The following is an 11404-nucleotide window of genomic DNA, read 5'->3' as shown; positions in this document are numbered from 1 at the left end:
GATGGGATTTATGATGGAGAGACACCATATGTTCAGTCAGTGAGGTACAGGGAGATGCAGGAGAGGGCCATGTTTATAATGTCCAAGAGAGGAGAGAGTTTGTGTCAGGAGGTGGTTGAAGGCAGAAGACAGGTTAGGAGGAGCAATAGAGAGGAATGATTTTCAATTAGCAAATAGTAAGCAACTTTGGACCAAGCAGAGCTGTATTTTAGATCTAGGTACCCATCCAATAAATTTTGCCTGGACATGGCAGATGGGCTCCCACGTTTTGATCAAAATATGGCTAACAACCTTGCATTGTTATGCAGTTAGTATAAGCAACAGCTGGGAAATTCTATTCAGATATTAAATGTATGAGTGCCGAGGCCTGTGTTTACTGTCATTGTCGGAGCCATGCCTCACATGCACCTTCACATTTCATCGATTTGCTGGACATGCTGACCTTTGTCTTTTGCATGCTGTGCTGGATGTTCTCATGCAAATGCGAACAGTGATATGGGATAGTAGCTGGACAGAGAGTTAGTAGTTAGCAAGAGGTTGAAAAAGTAGTTTAGGGCCGTGAGGAACACAGTGGTAAGGCTGGGGATGTGGTGAGATGGGACTGGGCCAAATGCACAGGTAGTTAGGTGGGATTTGGAGAATAGGATGGACAGCTTGTCCCCGGTAATGATGGGGAAGCAGGTTAAGGGGGGGTGGGGGACAGAGTAGATGTGCAGACGGGTGGTGTGGACTGTAGGCTGGAGATTTTTCTGATGTCGCTGACATTTGTGTTTGAAATTAGTTAGCAAAGTCCTTGCTGGTGACGTGAGATGTTGTGGTGGTGCGGGGGGGGGGGGGGGACGGGACGAGTGGGGGGTGGGGGGTGGGGCATCTGGGGCGCAGAAAAGAGTTGAATGTCTTGCCTTGAAATACTTGCCTGGAGTTGTGGGAGAGGGAGGATATGAGGGAGGTGAGGTAGGACTGTGTGAGAGAAGGGAGTGCAGATTATGAATTGAAGACGGCCTGTTGGAATACTGTGAAGTCTTTCTCGGAGTGGAATTTCTTCCAGCACTTCTCCCCAACCCTAGAAGCTCTCCTCAGTGTTCCTTGGTACAGTCTGCCAGGGCTGCCTATTGATTCAGTGTCCTTTTGTATGTGAGATGGACGGCAGAGACGAGGACTGATGTAATTGTGGTGTTATAGAAGGCTGCTGCTGTGTCTTGGAGTGACGATATCTAGAGAGAGGTAGGAGGGAGTTGGAGAGTGTGTGACTTGAGGCTCCTATGAGGGGTGCACTAGTTGCTGGACGGGCGAGCACTGGAGGAAAAAGGAAGGTGAAGGTAAGTACGTTTTGATCAGATAGCAGTGAGGTGAGTTAGAGGGAGTAGATAGGGAGCAGAAGAGAGGGAAGATGAGGTCTAGTGGTAAGTGTTCATCTTTGTAAGTGAGGGCAGAGGACCTTTGTGAGAGGCCAAAGGAGGAAGTCAGTGATAGGAGTTTGGAGGCAGCTGAATAGGGATGTTGTAGTCGGCCATAATGACGGTGGGGATGTCAAAAGACAAGGCACAAATGCAGATATATCGGAAATCAGACAACAGGCAGCAAAAATGGTCATAAGGGGTACAAGGGATGAGGAGGAGGACCAGTTAATATACTATATTAACACCGGCACCAGCTACTACATGTGGTGTCAGGTGAGAACTAGCTTGAGCAGATAGGACATACCATGGAGCATCTCCCAGTATCAGAGTTATCTTCTCCAGACAAGAAGCTGCACTGGTGGTAACAAAACAAAGGAAGACGTGAGGCATTACATATTGTCATTAAAATCAATGTCCAGTACATGCATGTAATACAGGAATATAGAGCAACCAGCACATGACAGCTTATAGAGGCGATTAGTGGAAAAAAGTGGAGCTACTGGCTGCCAGCTGCTAGATTGGGTGCAGATAAAGGGGATGGCTGAGGTGGTGGTTGGGGTATGTTCCCTGCCACCAGGGGGGACAATGGCTTTGGAACTGCAGGTTGTGCCATGTATGGAGACTCGTGACTCATCTCAGGTGCTTGGAACTTATATTAACAGTATAGCAAGTGAGTCCATAGCAGGTGGTTTGCAGTTAATAAAAGAGTTCCTGAGCTAAGTTGGAGTCCCAGAATAATCTTTATACATGCAGTTGGAAAAGGCCTAAAGTCCCACTTTAGTCAGCAGTCAAGGCCTTGCCGGCTGTATCCGCTGCGGTACAAGCAGAATGTACCACGTCCCCCTGTTACCTTCATAGGGCTCATAAACTATATCCCAGCGGAAGTCCTTTCCTTTTCAGGACGATGTTCGTAGCTGAGCAGTTAAATCCAGAGGAGAATGCATGTTTTAAGGAACCTGCTGTAAGTGGGCGCAACTCAGTAGCTAAAAAAATAAAAAATGTTGTTATTTGTATAGTGCTAACTTATTCTGCAGCGCTATACATAAAACTTATTATAATTAGTTCAAATAATAGCTATTTGTTACACTGCACCAAGCTGGGTACTCATACCATCCTCAGAAGGATGAGTTGACCTTGAGCCGGCTACCTGAACCAATCAGGGATTGAACCTGCAACCTTCAGGTTGTTAGCAAGAGCTTAGGAATCCATACTGCTGCCTTAACACTCTGCAACGCATGAGGATCTCACCAGGGGACATAAGAGCAGCTGCCCATAGGGCGGGTGGCTCTGGTGTTCCGTAGGGGCCAGGCTGTAGCAGAATCCCAGTCTACATTCCCACTAAATGACCAGAGTGCTCAGTTGGGAGGAGCGCCCACTCACAGCCACCTCCATGGTCTCTCCAGTCCTCCACACCCACTGGTATTCTTATAGTCATGTTATACATCTAAATACCATCACAGCCCCAACACGTCCCCCACCCCACCTACACAGATACCCCAGCATAGGGTGCTTCTGGCTGCCCTGCAATGTCCTCTCAGGTAGGTGACCTTATGTCCGGTATTATTAGGACACATTCATAGAACTGTGTATAAAGGACACGATGCTTCTAGTTAATTATTCCAGGGCCATTTAATGATTATTTTATTAGAGGCTGGAAGAGTCGGGTCTCATCCTGTCCCTGAGTCTACAGCACCGACCTCAGCCCATAGAGACCACAGCCGAACCAGGTCCGTCATGTATATACTGTATACTGTGCACATCTATGCAGGTAACCCACTGCTCTCTGGTTCCCACTGTTGTTTTCTGGGATTTCAACTGAAGTTGGGGTAAGAGGGTCTCTAGGGGCATGTATGAGGTCCTCTGAGACCCCAGGCTGCAGGTGTGAGAGGGCTGAGGGTAACAGTCAAGGTTAGGGGTGTAACTATAGGGAGTGCAGGAGATGTGGTTGCACCTGGGCCCAGGAGCCTTAGGGGGCCATAAGGACTCTATTCTCCATATATAAATCCATTCCATAAATGGTACCTTAACCCCAAGCCTGTTTGCACCTTAGTGATTGAGCCAAATTTTGGAAATCTGACATTTAACATAGAATAACTCCGTAAAGGTTCTGCATATCCCAGTGATTCTGATATTGTTTTTTCACCACATATTGTACTTCATTTAGGTGGTAAAAATAGACCGATAGAATTTGTGTATATTTATTAAAGGTGCCAAAACTGGGAACATTTTGAAAAAAAAAAATTATTTTTCTTTTCACATTTTCAACTGCCATATCTCAAATATGTGCAAACATACTGTACAAATATATATTTCCATCAGTTCACTTTATTCTGGACGCACATTTGAAAAACTTTGCTTTTTTAAATCATTTAGGAGACGTACAAATTTAATATTGATTGTCAACATTTTGATGAACACTTTATTTTCCTGCACCAAGCCAAGATTGCAGGGGCCCATAGGTGTCAGAATGATAGATCCCCCCGCAAATGACCACATTTTAAAAAATACTCCCCTGAATATATTCACTGAGGCGGGGGGGGGGGGGGGGGGGCAGGTGGATTTTGACTGCAAAGTTTTTTTTTCAGGAGTTGATGCAATTTAGAGGAGAAAAAATAAAATTTCATATTTTTGCAAATATTTCATTTTAAAGACATTTTTCTACAGCGCACATGAAAGTGAGGATTTACACCCGAAAATGGATCCCCCCGTTTCTCTTGTGTTCAAAGACATACCTATTGTGGCCCTAATTTTATGTCTGTATGCACAACAGGGCCCAAAATGAAAGGAGCAGCCGGTGGCTTTTAGAACAGACATTTTGCTTGAAGGTGATTTAGGCCCCATTGCCCACTTGTAGATGGCCAAAACGATGGAGAACCCCCAGAAGTGACTGTATTTTGTGAATTAGACCCCTTTAAGAATTCATCTTGGGGTGAACTGCATATTTTGACCCTACAGTTTTTGAATGAATCTAAGCAAAACTGAAGGAAAGAATTACAATTTTCATTTTTTTGCAAATTGTGTCATTTTAAAAACAGCTTTTTTTGTACAGTGTACATATGAATGAAGATTTTCACCCCAAAATAGATCCCTCTGTTTGACCTGTGTTCAGATACATACCCGTTGTGGCCTAATCTTATGCCTGGCTGCACAACGGGGCCCAAACCGAAAAGAGCAATAAACTTGAACTGTTTTTAACTTTTACGTGGTCACCATTATCCATAGGATAACGGCAATCATGTGACCGGAGACCGCTCTCTGCGCCCCTCGGTCACTGCTCCAGACTCTCAGCTATCTCTAGTAGCCAGGAGCAAGGAGATTATAAATTTCCTGGACCCTCCACAGCTTTTGCGCTTACATCCGCCATTTTGCTGCGGGCACATGCGCCGAAGTTAGAGAAAGGTCCATGGATAAAGATCTCATTTGGGGACATCACCGGAGCTCTTAGGTAAGTAATTTCACCTCCCTTCACAGATCAGATCCGTGACGGGAGGTGAAATTTTTTTTTTTTTTTTAAACTTTAAAGTAAACCTTAAAGTAAACATAGCTAAATCAGCGGTACTAAGCATCACCCTTCCTCCAGTAAAAAAGCTCCAAGTGTCGTCCCAATTTAAGAGGGTTGAGACCCATATGGAATATTTAGGGATCCCAATCACAAAATACCTTGAGAATCTTTATAAGAACTTCGCCCCACTCCTTAAAGAAATGACATGACTTTTACCAAAGTATGACCTACCAGTTCTCCCCTGGTTCACACGGAAGAATTTACTGCTAATGTACCTTGTTCCCGAAGTTTGTATAAGCTACCAATGACACCAATCTGCCTCCCGGACTCCTGTTTCACATACTGTATATTAAATCAATCTTCTCCAGACTTATCTGGAAGCACAGAAGGCCCCGACTGCCTCACAACCTTTTGGCTCAGAGGAGGGAGAATGTTGGCATCAACTTGCCGGACATGTCTCAATAATACTAATCAATCCAGCTAAATAGATGGCTGCAACCGATAAAACCCTCGAAAAATCGAAAAGTTCTTCAGTTCATGCATCATATGGACCAACCTTGTTAAGGGACCTATGGCACCCTACACAAAAAATCTACAAAATACCAACGTCCGATCCTCTCTTGAGAGGTCTGGGATTCTCTCCGGGAGGAGTTAGCTCATCCATCTCCCGCAGCGTCCCTAAACCGCGCCAGCACAGTGTAGCCACAGCAGTTGAGTCTCGATCCTCAAAAGAAAGTTTGTAACCGTTCAGGTGACCTATAGGCCAGCATACATCATAACACGAGAAACAGAGCTTAACCTAAAACTGACTGACAGAGAGGTGAGGGCGGTCTTGGGTAGCTCACATGGTCATTGTAGATGTATTAGATTACAAGAAAATCATTACAACCTGCTGACCCGTTGGTACATAATGTATGAATGCATTTGTCTTGTGCCTATGTGTTGTCAGTGTCTTTTATGTTGCATGAATATGCAGCACTAAATGGGTTAACTGTCTGGTATGTGAGATTTCTGGAAAATGTATCTTGTTGTTTGTCATGTGATCGTGCTATGTATATATGATTGCAAGGTTTTTGCAAGTCAGTTCAGTTCTGGTTTTGCAAGGGAAAGGAGCGTCTGGAGTTCTGCAAGTGAGCCACACAGACACCATCTGTTCTGTGTGGGCCAGAATGGAAGAGGCACAGAGGTATCCAACAGCCATCCCTGGGACTGCTTTACCCAGGAGATACCAGTGTTATTCCTAATCACTGAGAGGGAGAGAGAGAGTGGAACCACCATGCAGCGTGGAGTGCCTGAGGTTTGGACCACTGTTGGACTGTACAGTTATTTGTTCAAGTAAATGAGCACTGCTGACCGTTCCCGGCTTTGCTCCTTGAACGTTTCCCTGTGTGTGGACCACTTATTTCACCATCTGGATTCACCACGGAGAAAGGGGCAGTGCCATCACGAGTGACAGGACTGTTAAGGTAATCTACATTTGGGTTACCCTCGTGAAAGTTCCTCAGGGGTAACTTGGACGGGTCCCATGCTATTCCCAGGGGAGGAGATGGTAGAGCCCCATGATAAGGCCCAAATCTACCCCGCTATCTCACTGGCTGTGGGCCCGCTCCTCGGACGCTGCAGAAGTCGCCCAAATGGCTCTTTGCTTGCAAATTATCAAACTCAAACCATTTCTGGCACTGCAAGGACCATGTGGGCTCCTTAATGCACATTTAGTGTTCTTGCCTGCTACTGCGCCCCTATGGGAACCAGATTGAAGATACAATATGAGACATAGTGGACAGCACATTTAGGCTTCTATGTGATACTGTCTAGATCCTCAGCTGACGACAAACCATCTAAAACTAACCTAATTACGCACCTAATCTCTGCAGCTAAAACCCAAATCCCTCTACTGTGGCTTCAACCCATGGCACCCACAAGGGATGAAGGGTTAGGGTGAGGGTCATGAGAAATTTAGAAGCATTTGGGGTCCTTGGTCGAGAAGATTCCACTCATCTTCCACCCACATATAGGTCCACTGGGGAATTTAGGCAACTTCAGGGTCAAGGTCTGCCAACCTTCACCATTCTGTTAATCTATACCACTCTTTTTACCCAATGAGTTGGGTATCGTATATTATTGTGATAAATTTCAAACTTCATGACTTTTTGAGTTACTTGTGGTTCCCCCTCTCAACTTTCCTCCTTTCCTCCCCTTCCCCTCCCCTATCTCCCTTCCTTGTCCCTTTCCCCCCCAAACCCTCAAAAAACTTAAATTATACTTTGCAACAAAGATATGTGTACCAGGTTTTTTACTTGAACTGTGACAAAGCTGAAATTAATCTGTATGCTTGTTAACAAAAATGGAAGAAATTGGTGGGGGCAAATATTTTTCCCAGCATTGCATGTCTTAATTTCTTTGTTCATATATTTAATTTAATCCTTTCTTTTTCAGGGAGACAATATGTCCGCTTATAAAGTCCGACTGTACAAGGAATCCGACCTCCATTCAGCCCAAGAGCTGTTTATATCTGGATGTCGTGAGCACATCTCTCCATGCTTCTACCATGCTTTGAAGCAACCTCGTTGCTGGCTCCTCCTGTTGGTGGGACTCCTTCTTCCACTGGCCACTTATGGGTCCATTGTGCTCTCCCTCTTGGCAGGGATCGGTGTGTTGATCATCTTATGGTTGCCTGGTAGAGAGTTTTTCCTTTACCATGCTAGACGAGGTGTGGCCGTAGATTTGAAGGACATCAGAAAATATTATTTAGAGAGGGAAGGATACTGTTTCTGGGTGGTGGAGTTAGAAGGAGAAGTTGTGGGCACGGTGGCCGCTATCCCAGCCATTACTCCTCACGAAAAGAATGTGGAGCTGAAGAGGATGATGGTATCGAGTCACCACCGAGGCAAAGGGATTGCTAAATTATTATGCAGGACATTGATTGACTATGCACGGAGGAGAGGGTGTAATGCAGTCGTCCTGACCACCACGTCCATACAAATCAGTGGTGTACAACTGTATACGAAGTTGGGCTTCAAGACTACAGAAACAGACCTCTACAATCCATTCCTTGGACTTGTTGGAATATCTTGGCTTGGGTTCAGATATGACATCTCCTCCAGTGGATGATACTCTATGGTTATGTCACTTGGATGATCTTTTAAAAACAGATTGTGTTTTTTAAATTTATGCCACAGTCATTCATGTGATGAAGGTTCAAGTCTTCAGCCTATTTGATTTCTTCACCTTTAATTTGTAGAAGTCAAAGTTATATGATCAACAGGATCATTGCCAGATATAGTGTGCAGAGGGCCCCTGTGCAAAGAACGGGCCCTTCATCCACAATCCATTACATCTATACGTACACGTGCACACACATTGGAGACAGCATTTTTATAGGACAACTTTTATAGCTTGGCAGGCTCAGTAGCAGAACCAAGCTCATCACACATCTACAACACCAGATCCAGGCTCCGTACATATCTACGGTACCAGAACCAAACGCAGTACATAAATACAGTGTCATAACCAAGTTCACAACATTAATTCAGTACTAAAACTAAACCCACTACATATCTACGGCACCAGAACCAAGCTCATAACAAATACAACACTAGAACCTGACTCAATACATAATTACAGTGCCAGAATCAAGCTCATAACAGAAATACAGCACCAGAACTAAGCTCATAACAAGTATAACACTAACTAACCTAACTCATTACAGAAATATACCCCTATAACCAAGCTCATAACACATATGCAACATCAAAACCAAGTTCTTAATATACTAACAGTACCAGAACCAAGAAATATGAATATCAATTGCAAAATCAGATTAGCCCCTGCCATATAGTTTTGTGCTGCATGAAACTATACCTCCCAGTATACCCTTAACAATGGTAGATGTATGCTGGGATCAGTTAATTCACATATGTACAAGAATGCTAATACTAGCCTTTGGACTAACCTCCTCCTTAAAAGGTCCTTCTCCTCACAGCAGGAGAAATGAAGGCATCATCTCACCCGCCAGGAACAACACAGGCGCAGGGAAGAGGACCACCCGGCCTGGGAAGGTCTAGAAGTAGTTCCAGCATCAACGCAGCAGTTTAACCTTTGGATGTATACACCATATATTCATCTTTTTGAATAAAGCATGAACTGTTAGGGGAAGTCATTACTCTGCTGCTGGAACTCCTCCTCCTCTGATGTGTTGTGCTGGACCTTCTGTCATGTGATTATGATGTCATGGAAGGTCCAGCAGCAGGTTATAAGTATCATCAGCATTTTTATTCTATCGCACCAACATATTTTACAGAACTTTCCAAATGATAGGTAACATGTAGAGACGAATCAGACATTATAGACAGTATGAAAGTAAAACAATGTGAACCATATAAGTGAGGGCCCTGCTATCAAGAGCTTACAATCTATGAGCCAAGACTCGGTGATTGTGCATAAATCACATGATGCAGGAGTGTCTGAGCACGAGTGGCCCCCTTCCCTTCTGGGCCCTGTGAAGCTTAAGCGGCTGCACAGATGACTGTCCTGCCCCCGAGTAAAGTTCCAGAAAGAAGAATGTCCACAATGGGAAAATCTAGAGCTTTTGCTCTCTCCAGGGGTCTTCTCCTCTTACACCACTTTGGAGAAGCTCATGTTATATTTCTTTTTACCAACCACTTCTATAGTTGCCCATGAGAGATGTCAGTAATTTGCTCTCCTCCATCAGAATGTGCAGGTCTGTTCTGCCAAACATAATGTACATATTAATGGAGGCATGGGACGGTATGGTTCACTGCAGATGGCAGGTACCAGGGGGATCTGGGTATATTATAAATGGATGAATTTGAGACAAACATAAATGGGGTGCAACACATTTTTAAAGATATAGATCCCCTTGATTGTGTATATGGAGTCCCACAAGCTTTCAGTCTGGTTACGCAGCCTGTCAGACTTTGTAATGGCTCTCCCTCATTCCAACTCTACCTTCCTTTCCCGTTTTCCTCCTTCCTCCGCCCCTTTTTTTTTCTTCTCCTCTCCCATCTCTTGTTTTGTGTCACATTTATTGCTTAGGTCTGTTCTAAGGATTAGAAGCGTCAAGTTTGGCGTCTCTTTTTTATATATTCGTGCCTTTACGGTTTGACTTGTAGAATGCTATATAGTTAATGCCATGACAGCCCACTTGCTATGGGATAAAAGTGATTAAACCGTACAAACAATCAAAGTGTTAAGGATATCAATAAATCAGTAGATGTAATCAGTATGAATAGCACATTGGTATTACTATTGTGGTTGAGTACTAGATGTTAGCATGTATATAACACTGGAGAATATAGCACAGAAGAAGCTGAGTTGAGTGCAGAGTTTCCAGGTGCCTCTTGCGGTCTTAATACTTTCAAGTACAATACATTTCCAACACTTGGACTTGGATTATTGTGGTAAAGTACAGCAGATAGTCTCCACAGATCTTCTTTTGTTAAGTGGCACAATCAGTCAGTATTAGTGTATCTTGACGCCACCAGGAAGCTAGGGGTTTGACAGGAGGAACGCCCCTCTCACACCCCCAGCTCCTGATTGGGTCAAGAAACAAAGTTCCCAAAGCTCCTGGAAGGACCTACTAGCTGTGGACAGCAGTGACACACGCGGGGGAGCCGAAGCGGCACACCTAACTGCAGGAGGAGTGAGGCCTGGGAACCTCAGTGACAGCGCTACCGCCTACTTTGGCTGCAGGGGAAGCGGACACGGGGGGCAACAGTGGCGGACTTACATGAGGACGCAACTCACAGCGCAGCAGCCTGCTTGGCCCCTTGGTGCACCGCAAGGGGGAGGCAACTTTGCCGGGGGTGCAGGAGTGCCACCCGGGGACACCAGCGCCTAGGAGACTTACACTGCTCCCTGCTGCTTTGGCCGCGGGGGGACCGGCAGCACGATACTACACTGCCGGTACAAGAAAAGCAATAGCAGCGTGGACTCCACTGAATGCGCTGCCGCCTGGTTCGGGCGCAGGGGGAGCGGCAGCGGGGGTGGAGAAGAGCAGCGTGCCGTCATTTATTCTTTATCTCAGGGATGAAGGGTTAGGGTGAGGGGTAAGCTTCAGGCCACGGTCACACAGGGCGGATTCCCGATGGAAATGTCGCGGTTTGGCCGCAGCGAAAAACCGCGACATTTCCGCCGGGAGAAGCGCCGCGGCGGCTCTGAAGCGGCCCGGCCGCTCGCTCCTCCGCTGTGGCCGGCGCTCCCATAGAGGAGAGCGCAGCTGCAGCGGAAAAAAAAAATAGACATGCTGCGATCGGCAAATCCGCGCCGCAGCAGCAGCTTCTGCCGGCTTAGCCGCAGCGGATTTGCCGTCCCGTGTGGACGAGATTTCTGAGAAATCTCGTCCACATGGCTGGCTAATCCCGGGATTAGCGGCCACATGCGGATTTGCCGCGGCGAAATTCCGCAAGGAGTCTCCACGGCAAAACCGCCCTGTGTGAACCCAGCCTTACAGTTAGGCTTATATTGAAGCTGTAAGCCTAAC

The 11404-nt window shown here is 45.7% G+C and overlaps 1 protein-coding gene across 1 annotated transcript; it reads left to right on the top strand.

Annotated features, from left to right (window-relative positions):
• The first annotated feature begins 1198 nt into the window (after window positions 1-1198).
• On the top strand, window positions 1199-9937 carry LOC136572378 (putative N-acetyltransferase 8B). Its single transcript, XM_066572899.1, has 2 exons — window positions 1199-1319; window positions 7339-9937. Exons 1-2 carry the CDS (start codon window positions 1263-1265, stop codon window positions 8011-8013), a joined length of 732 nt encoding a protein of 243 aa, XP_066428996.1. The 5' UTR covers window positions 1199-1262; the 3' UTR covers window positions 8014-9937.
• Window positions 9938-11404: the final 1467 nt, after the last annotated feature.

Source organism: Eleutherodactylus coqui, chromosome 7, assembly GCF_035609145.1.
Source record: "Eleutherodactylus coqui strain aEleCoq1 chromosome 7, aEleCoq1.hap1, whole genome shotgun sequence".
Lineage (NCBI taxonomy): Eukaryota > Metazoa > Chordata > Amphibia > Anura > Eleutherodactylidae > Eleutherodactylus > Eleutherodactylus coqui.
The sequence above is the reverse complement of the archived record's forward strand: the minus strand, read 5'-3'. Positions and strand labels throughout refer to the sequence as shown.